Source organism: Poeciliopsis prolifica, unplaced genomic scaffold, assembly GCF_027474105.1.
Source record: "Poeciliopsis prolifica strain line A6 unplaced genomic scaffold, Auburn_PproV2 SCAFFOLD038, whole genome shotgun sequence".
Taxonomy (NCBI): Eukaryota; Metazoa; Chordata; class Actinopteri; order Cyprinodontiformes; family Poeciliidae; genus Poeciliopsis; species Poeciliopsis prolifica.
The window spans coordinates 2254780-2270113 of record NW_026562413.1 but is presented as its reverse complement, the minus strand read 5'-3'; the positions used below and the strand labels follow the sequence as shown (position 1 = coordinate 2270113).

General features: G+C 40.7%; 2 protein-coding genes across 4 annotated transcripts in view; one reads left to right on the top strand and one right to left on the bottom strand.

Annotated features, from left to right (window-relative positions):
• The window catches only part of LOC129374974 (solute carrier family 45 member 4), a 44640-nt gene extending 40156 nt beyond the window's left edge, over window positions 1-4484 (top strand). For both annotated transcript variants that reach the window (XM_055053702.1, XM_055053703.1), the window contains 2 exons: window positions 429-583; window positions 981-4484. In XM_055053702.1, coding sequence (XP_054909677.1) covers window positions 429-583; window positions 981-1167 — 342 coding nt within the window. In that variant the 3' untranslated portion in view covers window positions 1168-4484. The remainder of the gene's footprint in view (window positions 1-428; window positions 584-980) is intronic.
• Window positions 4485-10337: 5853 nt separating this feature from the next.
• Window positions 10338-15159, bottom strand: LOC129374973 (G-protein coupled receptor 20). Of its 2 annotated transcripts, XM_055053701.1 has the most exons (6): window positions 15119-15159; window positions 14737-14806; window positions 13293-13487; window positions 12851-13107; window positions 12593-12725; window positions 10338-11269 (listed from the first exon to the last, which is right to left on the bottom strand). In XM_055053701.1, the coding sequence occupies exons 3-6, from the start codon at window positions 13476-13478 to the stop codon at window positions 10685-10687; spliced, it is 1161 nt and encodes a 386-aa protein (XP_054909676.1). In that variant the 5' UTR covers window positions 13479-13487; window positions 14737-14806; window positions 15119-15159; the 3' UTR covers window positions 10338-10684. The 2 variants fall into 2 exon arrangements, with proteins under 2 accessions (XP_054909676.1, XP_054909675.1); XM_055053700.1 differs by lacking the exons at window positions 14737-14806; window positions 15119-15159 and having other exon boundaries at window positions 13293-13520.
• Between the last annotated feature and the right edge of the window lie 175 nt (window positions 15160-15334).

Genomic DNA, 15334 nt, shown 5'->3' with positions numbered 1-15334 from the left:
CCAAACAACCTTGTTTATGCAGTTGGTGCTGAACTTTACAAAGCTGTGTTGCCTTTAAAAGATGGTGGAAAAAATGTACAAATGAACTAAAAAGATCTTTGTAATATTTGCCCACGGAAACAAAGTTGTTGACGACCAATAAAACTTCCTAGACCTGTTGATCCATCAAAAATCAAAGAGCAAAATACACATTTAGAAATACTCAAAGCACTTTTATTTTGTGGGAGTTATGTGCATCAAGAATTGTTGCACTGGTGTTTTTTGTTTAAATATATTTTTCTTTCCATTTTCAATAAATGCACTCTAATTAAGATATGATTTTTCTATATTTTTGAGTGATAATTTTGCTGCCATCATGCAGAATGCTGTAAATGACACGTCAGAATGAACTGCATTATAATGTTAAAACACTGATGTGACTTCTGCAGGCTTACATCAGTCAGATCCTGGTGGCCTCGGCTCTGGGCGCCGTCGTGGAAGCTGTGGACAGTGTGATCGTCATTCCCATGGTGGCCTCTGGGGGCTCCCTTCTTGGGTTCTTCACCGCCTGCTTCTTGGTCATTTACCCGACACCAAACAATGGGTGAGGAAAACCTTTTTCCCTCTTAGGTCTGGTGACAACGTCAACTTGAAAAGCGGTACTTTAAACTAAATCAATAAATTAGGTGAGATTTGGTTTTAATTTATTTGCAAAATGAACAACAAAGATCAAATTAGTTTACCCATTCATTAAAAAGTGACCTATATCCCATTCTTGTTGACATTAGACAAGAAATTTATCTTGAACATAAAATTAGAAAACAATCTGTAACCTTGATTGTCTCCAGACTGCAGGGGGAAAGAGCTAGAATGGGATAATGTCCTACATTTACCTAGCAGCCAAACTTTTGAGGCGGTTTTCCATCCATTAAACTTTAATCCAGGAACAAAATAGGATCATTTCCCCACAATCCTAACAGTTTGTCGTCGTGTTTTTGTAGGGAGGCGGACTCCACCAAATCTTCAGAGAAACAGGCCTTGACGACGGTGGAAAACCCAAGCAGCAGCGAAGGCCCCATTACCGTGGTGACAGAGAAACCTACCTTCCTGAAGCTCAACAAGGAGGGAAAGGCGGCCATCACCACCACCACCACTTCCTGTCACCTGGAGAACGAGTCCGCTCTGTGATTGGCTTGTAAAACAGAGGAAATTGACCGTCGGAAGAGACTAAACTGTTAGCTTGGTCCTTCTCTGGGTTTTCGCTTTGTGAGACACTAAATAGTTCAATCTGCTGTGAAGGCCGGTGTCGCGTCACATCACCTGGTCCAAGGTCTTCTTCAGCAATCGGCAGAAGTTGGATCGACACGCAGGCGTATCCGCGTCATCCAGCACGAGGCTGTTTGTGTCTCTCAGGGGTTTCTGAGAGGAAACTTTAATAAAAACTCTTTCTGGGGTCAGAAGGACACCTTTCCTCTGAACATTTAGTCCTTAACGCTGCAATCATTTAAAAATAAAAATTAAAAAAAACAGAAAAAAATGCTGAAAATTGTTCTTCCTCAGCCTGGAGTCAACTTGATTGAACTTTCGCGTCGTTACGCTGAAGCTGATGGATGTATTTGTCTCCGGCGGAGGCACTGCGTTCACCAAAACAACAAAGCACTCAGCTTTGCAGGACTTTTCCAGCGCTCTGCGACGGTAGCTTTAAGACTCTCAAGACTTTTGGAAGAGGCGTTTCCGATCCTCTGAGCTCAAAGCCTGGTACCTGGGGAATATTTATCACTCTCTCCCCTGAAGTTAATTGCAGATGTTTTGCTTTTGCTCTCTTCCACATTGCAGCAATTTTTGTCTGTCTGTTTCTTGCATGACAAATATGATATATCATATGATCTGCTCTGAGGAAAAACAAGTTTATTGGACATAATTCCAGAAAAAACAGTAAGGTATGCAGTTTACAGGGCATTACAATCCCAAATATTGTTCTACTGATAAGTCAGAAGGTTTTGATTTATCACAGCTAAGCTACATGCTGCAGGTTTATTAAGCAGAAACAAAAAAAAAAAGTATTTTTATTTTTTTGCTGTAAGCACAACAGCAAACTGGTTTGAGTCAGTTTTTACAGTGGGCTGCAGGGTTCAGCAAGAAAAAGAAAGGTTTATTTGAAATCACTTTTTGCAGGTTTAGAAAGGAAGCGGCAGGATGGAGATCAGAGAAGTGCAAATTAAATCTATGTTGAGGGTTATGATCAAGTTTTTTATTGTTCATCGTTAATGGGCCAAATTTAAAAGGTGGAAAGAGTCTTTGCTTTCCTCTTGTGGCACTTTGCTTTAAGGTCTGTTGGAGATCTGGAGAAGCGACGACTGGCTGAAGAAAAAGGATGTTTTTATGGGTTTGGAGGTTAAGCTTTTGACTTCCCAGTCAAAAGTTGAGCACATTGGCAAATGTAGCAGCATTTGGATGGAGACTAAGCTTTTTGGTTATTTGGATTCAATTAAGAAATAGGTTCTTGTTTCTGTCCTGGACCCGCTCAGCCTTGCTGTTGTATGAGCGATGCCCCTTGTTACGAAGCTGCAGGTATGAAAAGCAGTAGAGTACAGATAAAGAAGTGAAACTAGCAATAAAAAAACAGATTAGCTTGATTCTGTATTTTCAGACACAGTGTACACAATGGACAACACCTTATGAAATATTTGAACATCTTTCACATGTTGTCTCTTTACAACCTCAAACATCAATGTATTTAACTATGGCTGGAGTATTTTGTTGCCTGAAATTGCCAACAAATGTACAATCGGTATAAATACTTTTTCAAGGTTCTGTAAATTCGGGGAGCAGAGCGCTCACCGAATTTGTTTGTGCTTACTGCAAAAAAGAAAAGGAGAAATGGGACAATGACAGATAACCTGATGCGCTTCTTAAGTTGAATCTGTAACCTCAAGGCAATACCATATTTTGAATTAAATGCATGGACACTCAACTTCACCAGGGTTCTGGAGATGTGCATGCTACAGCAGCAATTTGCACGTGTAGAACACCAAAGTGTGACTGTACAAATCGCTCAAACTCTGTTCCTTTGTCGTCCTAACTGGTCAGAGGCCTAGATTTTTAACACATAGCTGGATGTCAGTGTCTTTGTTTTTTTTTTTTACTTGAAATGTGTGAAAACATGCACTTTTGAGATGGGCATGTGCTGCAGTGGGTCTGCACGCTAAAGAAGCATGTAACGTTTTCACTTCCAGTTTTGCACAAGCGGCAGACGGCGTTTGTCGTCATTTTTCACACAGCCGAGACGCTCAACCGTGGGATTGTCCTTCGACATGAAGCTCCTGTTTTCCTGTTTGTTTGTTGTTGTTTTTTTGATGAGACGCTCTGGGCCGCAAATACTTGAAGTGCAAGTTGAGTGTTTCTGCTCCCTTTGTAGCGAGAAAGTGTTAGGAAGGTGTTTGTTTTTTTGCCTTTTTAGATGAATGTTCAGACAGCACGGTCCCACCAGTGGCCTGCTGGGAGATTGAGTTCTTAACCTTTGATTCCATCTTGTGACTGAATTGAATGTGAGCTGATTTCAGCTGAAATCGTTCTTGTTTGGGATGTTTGACGAGTCAGGGTGAGCGTGCTGATATTGCATAGAACTTGCACATAAGTTTAAAAAAAAAAAAAAAAACCGCAACACAATGCAGTGGAGTTATGTTGCAGAAGACAGAACTAACTGTGGATATTTATTTTTTGACCTCTAGCTTCTCTAAAGCGACATCTTCACTTAGTGTTGAGAAGACAAAAGTAAAGCTATTTTATTTGTTGTCATGGGGGATGTTAAACTGGAGTGTGTCTGTCGGGGTGTGTGGGATGCGCTGTTCACATTTAAAGCAGAAGACAAGCTTTACAAACCGTCATCTCAGTGTTTGTCTTTGGTTCTTGTTCTGTTTTTTGCAAACGCCTGGTTTACACTTAACCCTGGAAACGTCTGCTGCATTACTGAAATACAAGTCTCTGTTTTGCTGTAAAAAAATGGTTGTACTTGTTCTGTTTTTTTTGTTTTTTTTTGGGGGGGTGCATGAATGTGGAGACTCCGTGAAGCTGTTTCTGTTTTTCCAGCAAGCGGCGAGTCGGTGCAACCTGTCCAAACTCAGAGTGTGGCTGTACCTCGAGTGCTTTGTGTGGTTAACGTTGGAAGAGAAAGATGCCTATATACTCTGATTTTAATAGAGAGTCAATCAAGACAGATATTTAAAGAACGGGAAAGCAGTTATATGCCGTGTAATTAATAAATATATACATATATTATGCCTTGTTCACTGAAAAGATGTAAATATGCGTTTCTTTTTAGTTTCTTCTTTTTTTGCTGCTATAAAAAAGATGAATATTTTTGTTAGTAGTTCTGTTTTCTATATAAAAGCCTGTATATTTCTCTCTGCGTAAATATGCTTCAGCCTCCATAAAGTAGGACTCTGAATGGACACTGTATGGAAAACACCTTTAAAATCAACTAAGTAAACAATCAATGACTTCTCTCTTGTCGTTTTCACATTTTATTCAAATGGACAAAAGACTTTTTCTCCAATGACTATTGCTTCGATTCACAACTATAATCTTAACGTACATTTTACATGACAAAAAGGTCTCATCTAAAAGCATTTAATTTATATATATATATATATGACATGTTGAAAATAAGAACACTAACCAGTTAGCAGGCATTAGAAATACAGAAATAAAATAATTAATAAAACAGAAGAAAATTCTAAATAAAAACAGCTTACATGCAGATAACTCGGCATAAAAGACCTGATGAGACTCAAAGGAACTTGAATTAAAAGCCAACATGACAAAGTGAGTTATATATACAAACTACAAATGCACAAAAATTACAGGATGACATGTTAAACCTCAATGGAAACAATAGGTCAAAATTTACTTGCATGTTTTTAATAAAAGCTAAATTAGAACATTGTTGCCCTGAAAACACAATAATGCCTTAAACTTTAACTACACATCTTGAGTTATTCCCAAAGCTCAAGCCAAGTGATGAGCAAAAACAACAAAGACAGAGAAGTGGAAAGGAATAACACTGATGTCACATGAAGCTAAAAATTGGAATATGTAAGCAGATTTTTATCTATAAACTTCACGGATCGCTGAAGGTTTCCACCTACTTCCCCGTTCTGGTCAGTTTCTATCTGCAAACTGTGACAACAAAAACTAAAACGACCGCATCCAAAGATTCACAGCTGTGGGGCAAAACACAGATTGTCTCGCTTCAGTCGCTCCGGCTCACGTATACTAAGATCTACGTTCTTACTTTAGTTTCTGGAACATTAATAAAATACTAATAAAAATCATATATTTCATTTTCACTGTTTCCATTGTGTGTCCTGAGAAATGGCAACCAAGTCTGGGAGAAGCATGCGAACAAATGCCGTATGTTTAAAGTGTAAACATATGGAAAATACAAAATAAATGTATTTTGGATCTACCCTACGTTAAGAGAATTTGTGGTTTGTTGATTATTTAAAGGACAAAATCATTACATTTGATGTTCCACAGATTCATAATTGCAGGGCTTCGGATTGAAGAGGAACTGAACAATTGTTAGACGATTCAGAAACTTGTTGGTCTGCATCCCGAGCATTTACGGTTTCAATTTTCATCCCTTTACGGACAAAAACAATCTCATAAGCAGCTGACTTGTGATCATTTTAAGAAAGAAAACAAAAAGCAAGAGACACTTTGTTTTGTGGATTCAGAACCCGAGCACAGTGGACGGTCCACTCTGCTTTCTCCATGCAGAGAAACCTGAGGGGGAACTTGACACTCGTGTTTTGGATGTTTTCTGAGTCTGACCCAGATTCTTCATGTGATCGTTGTTCCTGCTGATGCTAACTGTGTCAGAGAGAAAGAGAGACATAAAGGTTTACAAACACAGATTTATTAATAACACAAAAAAAGTTATAAAACAGAGTGTAGAAAATGGAATGAAATAAAAATATGACCAAGAAAGCAAATGGAGATTATTTTGAATGTCAACACTTAGTTCATAGTATAAAACTGTTGTTCTTCTTCTTGTTAATATGTCTAGTATTGATACTAACTGGTGCCAGTCTTCAGCAATCACTGGATGAAAGGTGGGGTAACCTGAACAGTTTCTTCTTCTTATTACCATTCTGCCCTCCTTTTATTTTAAAGACTGATTCATAGTAAAAGAAAAAAAGAAATCTGTTAGTTTGATTTTAAAATGTTCAAACATGTGTTGCACTTTTAGCAAATTATTTATTTCCAAATCTAAAACTCTCCAGATCTCAGAACATTTTTGCCGTTTACAGCCTTCGCATTTGATTGAACTCATCCTAGGGATTTCGATCGATCGGCTTCAAACTTGGTCAGATTATCATATGGCGTGGCCGATTAAAAGTTATCAAAACGGTGAGTTTTCGTGCATAATAAAGGGGCGTTACCAGGGGTCAAAGCTGATCAGCGCACATTGTAAACTTTTAGCAGCTGAAAACAAGTTTTTCTGATAGCACTGAAATAAAAGCAACATTAACTCTTTTTTTCTTACTTTATTTCCATCATTTTATGCTTTGTGTGCGTTTACATCTATTTGAATTCGCCATATATTTATGATTGTTACCATGTGTTTTTTTTTTTTCTTGACTAAAGATGGATTACTTTATAGATTTGTGCCAGTTAATGTGGACGGGTTTAATGTGGACGGGTTCTGTGTTGGCTTTCCAACATTCATTGTCCTTCTCCAGTTAAGATATTTAAAGATAACCCACATTGTTTTAAAAGTAATTTTTGGTCTAATTAGACGCCCTCTAAACACATTAAAATGCTCTATTTTGACTGTTTTAATGTGGGGAACTTTGGTGTTTATTTGAAATAATGGCTGACACTAGAATGAGCCTAAAAACATGTAATGGTGATTAAGACGTCCTCTTGCTCTCTCTTTTTCATGGCAACCGGAAGCTCTACAATGATCTGCAGCCGAGCGATGGTCTAGGTCTCCTCTGTCTCTTCCTTGCTGAACTGACCAGGATGCCTAAATGGTGGAATGATGAGTTTGGCTCCAACTTCATGAAGGAGGTCTTAAATGAGGAAGTCTTTATCTGCCATGACTTCATCTCCCAGCTCAAGCAGAGGAAGGATTCCACTGACCTTCGTTATTTCTTTGTCGGCGATGCAGCCTGAGTACAACGCTGAAATAAATGTCACCAACTCACAGGGAGCAACTCCAATCAGCCCTTTCAGAGTGGAGTGGTTCTTGTAGGCAGAGAACGTTTCAGACTGTAAGGTGAGGGATGATGGCGTTTCCAGAGCAACTTCTGTGCAGTCCAAGATGACAAGGACATTTGGAGAGAACTTCAGAAATTTCTGAGGCATACTGGCTTTTACCTTCTCACGACTAATCCACAGGTTGATGGAAGAGAACACAATGAAGAGGTAGTTGGCCCAGGTGATGGCTGACTTGAAACATGTCAGCAATGAGCTGCTCCTTGATGCCCACTGCAACCCTGAATGAGAACATCAGGAACTCATCAATCAGAGACATGCAGCGGGCAGGGCTGGCTTCAGCACATGCTTCCTCTCCAAGTTTCTGTGCTCTCGTCCAGTACACCAGGTGTGATGCAGAGGGTGCAATGGACTCCAGAAGATCCGGAACACACATTCAAATGGAAATTTGGTGCAGAACCGGATCTGGTCATCAGAGGCACAGTAGCGGCTGAAAAGTGTAGCAGACAAATCCACTTTTTGAAGTTTGGGCTCCTTAATATAATCCAGAGCTTCATCAAGTGCACCTGTAAAACCACTAAATAAAATAGCAAAACATACGGTTAGCAATAAGTTTTAATTATATATTTGAAACATTACTTCTGTGAAAATCAATACATGTTGTGAGTCGCAGCATGTATGTATACAGCCATTGACTTAATCTCTCCACAAAATACATAACCACATAATTTCATAATTATGTGATCAGAATAATAATAATATAGCAACAGTTATATATTTACTGAAATTCTCTTACATGGAAAATATATACAATATACTATCTTTTACCTGCGGGTGGATGTGCCGTGTTGTCATGGTTCGCAGTACCATCTTCAGCCTGGCTGGCTTTCTGAGAGGACAAACTGCAGTTTCTTCGCCCTCTCGAAAGCAGACTCTCTCATTGCCGGTGCAGTGAAGTTATTCCAGGCAAACAGGGAAGGAACAGCTCCACTTCTAAGGCGGCTGGTGGTGGATCCGCTAACAAAATCTTCCGGTGTGAAGTGGCGGCTACATACGAAAGTGCTCCCCGTCTTTATGCAAAATCCCGGACCTTCATCTTTCGGATCGCCTGGATCCACTGCCTCCGTCTGTCCGGGTCCGTCGGGAACGCATGATATGACAGATAAGGCTGTTTTCTTGCCCCACATGAACAACCAGGGACTGAACAAAAACAACTGCGCGAGACTGAGCCATCTTTCTAGCCTTTTAATGCTAACGCTATAGCCACCGGAAGTTATCCAACCCAACATCCGCTTTATGCGGCCCCGCGCATGCGCACAAATATCCCGGCCCCGCGCATGCGCACTAATATCCCGGCCCCGCGCATGCGTACAACCCCAACCTCGCGCATGGGCACAACAACCCCAACCTCGCGCATGCGCACAACCGTCCCGGCCCCGCGCATGCGCACAAATGCCCCGGCCCCGTGGGGCAGGGCGGGGGCTGGGGTATTTCACGGCAACCTGAAGCTCTATCTGACAGGGCTGCGGCACTTCCTGTTTTGGTAACTGTAATTCAAGTACTCTGAAAAATGGCTCTTCTCCTCCGGTCCTTTTCATCGTCCTTACTTAATTTGCCAGTCCTTTCTTTCGCTGATGCGGAGGAAATCGCAGCGGCTAATTCATCCACCAACAAAACGTGTGAAAGGATACAAGTTCTTCCACGAAAAATATATCCACCGCTATCAAGGTAAGAAAAGACGTAGCTTAGCGAGCTAACCGCTAGCTACAATATATGAACTACACAAACATCGTAATGAAGCTTAACTTAGTTTGCTAAATTACGTGGAATATTAGAGACAAACATAATTTAAACTTTTCAATTATATTCTGATTACATTCTTAAATGTATTTGCCAGTTCAGTTTGTGAAAAACAACATGCTAGGACTTAGTTGTGAGATACTAGATGACGCTTGATGTTGAAACTGTGCTTTACTCTTGCATTGGACATGCTTTACTCATGCCTGCAGTGTCCAATATTGTGGAGGGACAGATAGTTGTCAGAGCTAGATGCTTCAGATCCATGAAGAAAAATGAGGAACCGCATAAGCTGCAGGTTTGAAACAGTCAGAAAGCCGGTTGGCTCTTGTTCGGTAGTTCGAGTTCCTGATCATATGTGACAGATGAAGAACTTCCACGTACGACTTCTGGACAACTCAGAGCTTTTTTCTAACATCTTCCTGTTCAGAGGGGACTATTTGTTTTCTGTTTTTGTTGCGGTTGCAACATAGTCTGTGTTTTTTCTGCTGTTGTTGAAGCTTACCTTCAAACTAGAGTCTATTGTTTAAAGCTAAACATGCTATATGTATATATGTGTTACTAAAACAGTTGTCTATTTTAGACATCACTGGGTGTTGGAAAAGAAAAGGCTGAATTACTGGATTATTCCTGTAGCTGTGCAGCTGGTAAAGGTTTTTGCAATCATGTAGTTGCACTTCTTTACCAGACTGCACACTACACCCAACTCCAGCTGCCAACTGTTCCTCCTGCACAAGTGATTTACAAAGATGGCACAGACCAAGAACACAAGCAAGAAAAAAAGAGTGGAACACATTGTCCTGTGGGATGTGATATATAAATATACTAGATATGCTAAATTATATACATTGCATATCATACACATATGATCTTAAAATAACAGTACTATAGTTATGTACACAATTTATTCCTCCTTTGATTGTGTCGCACTGCCATTTACGTTCCTTTCCCACCTGTGTTTTATAATCGCCATATAAAATTTGTTGTAATCTCAATATTACTTGTGTGAAATATAATTTCTCTCATAGTTTGTTTCAAATATTTCTTTTTTTGTAGGCAATGAAAAAAAACAGGCTCAACTGCTATCAATTAATTTATTTGCAAGTTGGGTAAAAATCTAAACTGTGCCAAATCAGTCCCATTATGTCCTAACAAATTGCTCACTCATCCATTTATTTGTTCTTTAGTTTGACATCTTTCTGTGTATTTTTTGTAAGGGGATAAATCCTGAACCTGCCAGCAACACGGTGGTGCGGAAGCCCAAAACTATGGGGAAAAGATATCTGCACTCCACACTTTACAGAGCTTACACAGGTATAATGTTTGCTTTATTTTTACACGTATGTTTCCTTTGTCAAAATTTATTATGATTATGTCACTGATGTTTGTAGGACCACTTCCAGATCCTGACATTCTGGCATCAGGAGAAAAACTGCCTCCGTTGGTCCGGGTCCGTCGGGAACGCATGATATGACAGATCAGGCTGTTTTCTTGCCCCACATGAACAACCAGGGACTGAACAAAAACAACTGCGCCGAGACTGAGACATTTTCCTAGCCTTTTAATGCTAACGCTATAGCCACCGGAAGTTGTCCAACCCCACATCCGCTTTAAAACCCGGAAGCGTGAAAAAGGTCTATTGAGTCTGGGTAAGTTTTTCTCCCCGGGTTCTGGTGAGGTCTCTCTACACGGACCGGTCCACGCTGGCTGCAGAGGCCGCCGCGCTGCTCAGGGTGAGTGCGGCCACGCTCTGAGCTATCGCCAGGGCCGCGCCCGGACATTTCTTGGCTGGAGTCCGCTCCCCTTCTGCGCCGCTCGAACCTTTCAAGTCTCTCCCCGCCGCCGTCCGTCTCCTCGTCCTCCACATCCCCCTGAAGCTGTCGGTCACAAAGCAGTACACCACCGGGTCCAGGCAGCTGTTGAGGCTGCTCAGGCTCACCGTGAGGTGATAGGCCAGCACGTGACCCGCCCCACGCTGCCCGTCGCCTCCCCCTGCCGGCCTCACCTGGAAGTAGACCAGCACCTGGCGGAGGTGGAACGGCGTGAAGCAAACGGTGAAAATCGCCAGGACGGCGGCCAAAAGCCGGACGGCGCGACTCCTCCTGGCCCGGCTGTGCCGGGGAATCAGTCCGCGGCGGGAGGAGAGGAAGCAGGCGACGCGGACGGTGAACCCCACCACGGCCAGCAGGGGGAGCAGGAACTCCAGCACGGTGAGGTAGAAGTGGGCAGGGAGGCTCACGCAGGAGGAGTTGACGTTTAACGCGCTGGTCTGCAGGAAAAAGAAGAGAGAAATTCAGCCAGGTTGTTCAATTCAGTTTGTTTACATGTGTAAAGCGCCAATTCACAACAAAAGTCATCTCAAGGCACTTTACAAAAAAATATATATATATATATATATCATTTCAATTCAGTTATAAATACATTCTAGTTGATCCTACAGTGCTGTAGTTTCAAAGTCTGTATAATGAAACTGCAGACTGCATGGAGTCATTGACTTGCAGGCATCTTTCACTGGTGAAGAGCTGCTTTATTGTAATTCACATTAAACATCACAACTGGAGGCAGCTGGGATAAGAAAGTAAAGGATGTGCACCATAATGATTTGTAATTCCCTTTCAGAGGTTTTGTTTATTTAGTTGAGCTCATATTTTGTGCTTTTCAGTTGCTGATTGAAGATTCTCTAATTCATACGGTTTCTTTTTTAGCCTTTATCTAATGTGGGCCGTTCTATAATGCCTGCTATTTTTAAATTGTATACTAGCTTTGAAGTTGAACACTGCATATATGAGGCATAAAACATACAAAATTATGTGTGTTGGTTGTTTTTTATTACGTCTATGTGATGCTAAAATAATCAGCAGTATAGTGTTAACTGGGAATATAAAAGTTATAGAATATTCAGCAAAAATAATTACACAGATTTACAAAAGTAATGTCGTATGAACATTTGAATGATTAAAAAAATACTTGTGGATTTTAGATAATACTTTAAAGTTACATTTTAGATTCCATTTTTACATTTTTATGCTTAAAATCCCCCAGTTAACCTGGAAAAAACTATAATTTTGGTTTTTGTAATCACATAAACAGACATAATGATCGAGACATTTCTGTTTACAGCTGGTTTATGAGCTGCTGAACAGAGATATAGAGCTCTGGAAAATGATTAAGAGAACACTAAAAAATTATCAACTTCTCTGATTTGACACTTTAAAGGTTTCTGTTTGAGTGAAATGAATATTCTTCTCATATTCTATGAACTACTGACATCATGTCTCTGAAATGTCAAGCAAAAATGTTGTATTTATTTGCAGAAAATGAGAAATGGTCAAAATAACAAAACAGATGCAGTGCTTTCAGACCTCAAATAATGCAAAGAAAACAAATTTATATTTATTTAGAAACAACAATACTAATGTTTTAACTCAGGAAGAGTTCAGAGATCAATATTTGGTGGAATAATCAGGAGGTTTTCATTTTTTCCAGAGCTGTAGATAAGATCTGCATGATGATATCTGTCAGGTGTTCAGCTAAAATAATCCTCAACTTTGGACATGTTGACCGTTACACTTTGCAGTGGTTGAAGCTTCACCTGGAAAGAGTAGGTCACCACAACTGCTATGAACCAGACGCCGGCGCTGACACACTTGGCGGCTCCGGTCGTCCTCCATCGATGCAGAGTGCTGGCGGCGTGGACGACAGCGAGGTATCGGTCCACACAGATACTGAGAAGATCAAGGTCACATCTGATTAGTTTGGCTCCCATCTATTTACTCCGAAGGGTTAAATAGATGCCGCGTGTTGTTTGATTCTTTCGCAGCTGGTTTCAGTTGGAGTGAAGTCCCCTCACCTGGTGAGAAACAGGATGCTGCAGTACATGTTGACGAAGTAGCTGAAGGTGTGGACGTAGGAGCAGGCCACGCAGCTGCCACCGCTGTGGTACAGGGCGATGCGGGCGGGCAGCGACAGCGCCACCAGCAGGTCAGCGACCGCCAGGTTAATGGTGTAAACCACAGTGGCCGAGGAACGAGTGGAGGTCCGGCAGAACACAAACAGAGCCAGACTGTTGAGGACGACACCGACCACCAGCATCGCACAGTTACAAACCTGCAGCCAGGAGTGAAAGACGAGACTCAGGAGGGAAAGACGAGACTCAGGAGGGAAAGACGAGACTCAGGAGGGAAAGACGAGACTCAGGAGGGAAAGACGAGACTCAGGAGGGAAAGACGAGACTCGGGTTGAAATGTTTCTAAATCACAGATGATTGATGAAAGCCTCATTTATCACCTCACCATCAGAAAGACCCAGACAGAGTAGAAGTCCTGGTACAGCTGCAAATCCAGGTGTGTTAACTTGTGCAGGTATAGCGCCCCCCACTGTGGATCCCAGGTGCTGCAGTTAGTTTGGGCCGAGGTGAGGAGCAGCTGAGGAGCCTCGGTGCTCCTGGAGGAGCTGATGTTGGCGAGGAGGAGCTCCATGGGCAACAACTGAGAGGAGAGGAGGACACGAATGACAAACATGTACCTGCTGGATAAGGGAGGGTGAACTTTTTCTTCTATTGTGTCAAAAGGGACATGAATACAAGCAAAAAACAAAACAAAAAAAAATACAATACAGTTTTATTTTAGTGCATTGTTCTGATTTCTCTGCTTTCTATAAAGTTTTAGTCCTAGTAAATTTAACCATTAGAAAACTTGCAGCATGTGAATTAAGCCTCTTATTTGACGTATTTAACCATGGAAAATCAGTTAATTTATGCTCATCGGTGTTCTGGCCAATTTCAGATACAATACGCTCAAGTTGCTAGTATGATTTATTTTAATTTTTTATATTGTCCCAAAACTTTATATGAAATTATATTTTTTCCACTGAGATTCTGATCCTTGTTCAATGAAATAATAAATGAATTTTGTTTTGCACGCAAAAGGTGACAGGTGAATGAGTTCTTTGTGTCATTTTTATGTTTTATGGTTCTAATTTCTAACGTTGCCATTTCCAAAGCAGATTTATACTGTCCTGTTTAAATTAATAAAGACTACTTCAGCTGGTTTATTGCCCTGAAACACAGAGACTCAGTTTAAACCAGACCAGACATTAGAAGCCCTCGTCTTATAAACATCACCCTCTCACACTGGAGAGAGGATGAAATCCATCTTCCTCTGCTCTCTGAAAGAACGAGACGCTTTTGACAAAGTGAATTGCGCGACCTGAACTACTCTCGCTTTAAACAAAACATGCTGGATTAAATTTAACCGAGCCAGACCTTGTGTTTAACACACTGATCCTCACAGACTTAAAAAAAAAAAAATAAGGAGAAAAAAACAGATTTGTTCTTTTTGCAAAAATATGATGAATGGAGCACATCTGGTTTAAAAGACAGGAAGCTCTAAAATCTTCCACTTATGAGTACCGTGGATCACTTGATAAAAAAGAAAGATATAAACAAAGTTAAACTCAGCGGTTTGTCTTCATAGTAACATGTAGAATGTGTTGCTCGTTCAATCAGCATCATAAAGACCAAGAAATGCAGCAGAAAGGAGAAAGTTTTCAGGATGCTTAAATCATCATTATTATTATTTACCCTTATTTCAGAAAGAGAATCCTTGCTAAGATTTGCAGCTGCACACAGAGTTTACAGAACATTTAACACCACCATAAGTAAATTAGTTAAAAGATTCCTCAATTAAAACGTTTACAGACAGAATGAGGGAAAGTTAGGCTGTAAAACATCCCAACCTGAGCGCCGTTCAGTCCATCCAACTGGAAAGAGCTGGGAAGAACAGTTTGTCTCCACAAACCTGCTTTTCTATTGAAGAGTGGCAAGAAGAAAGTCATCGTTACAGAAAGTTGTTTTTAGAAAAAGGTAGAATATCTCCATAACTAACAGAATAACGTATCAATGTGCTATTTAATCCTAAAGCAGGAAGGGATTTGTAAAGATAAAATATGATCAAATATAAACCTTCCTTTATGAAAACACGTTTCTATCATTGAGGTACAGAGGCAACGTTTTAATCTTTTGCAAATTGAAACGATAATAAAAAACTAAAAGGAATTAGAAAGGTTTGAAAATACAAACATCACATAGTGATCAACATATATCATTTCTCACACATACCTTCAGTGCAGCGACAGGGTGACAAAAGTCCTCAAACATCGGCTCCCTCCCGCCTTTCCCCTCTTCTTCATAATTTTACTCGAGGCAAAAGGAAGAGTTCGGAGTCATGAAGGTCTCAGAATTTATCCAACTGCAACTTCCTCCTTTTTCCAGCCAAATACGCCAATCCTCCTCCTCTTGACCCATTTACCTCAGTTTATATTCTCCTCACCAGAA

Coding starts and splice junctions, on each gene's coding strand:
- LOC129374973 (XM_055053700.1), bottom strand. CDS start 13,520: ATGTTTGTCATTCGTGTCCTCCTCTCCTCTCAGTTGTTGCCCATGGAG. Junction 13,108..13,292: donor CTGTCTGGGTCTTTCTGATG/GTGAGGTGATAA, acceptor TCCTGGCTGCAG/GTTTGTAACTGTGCGATGCT. Junction 11,270..12,592: donor TGGTGACCTACTCTTTCCAG/GTGAAGCTTCAA, acceptor TTTTTCCTGCAG/ACCAGCGCGTTAAACGTCAA.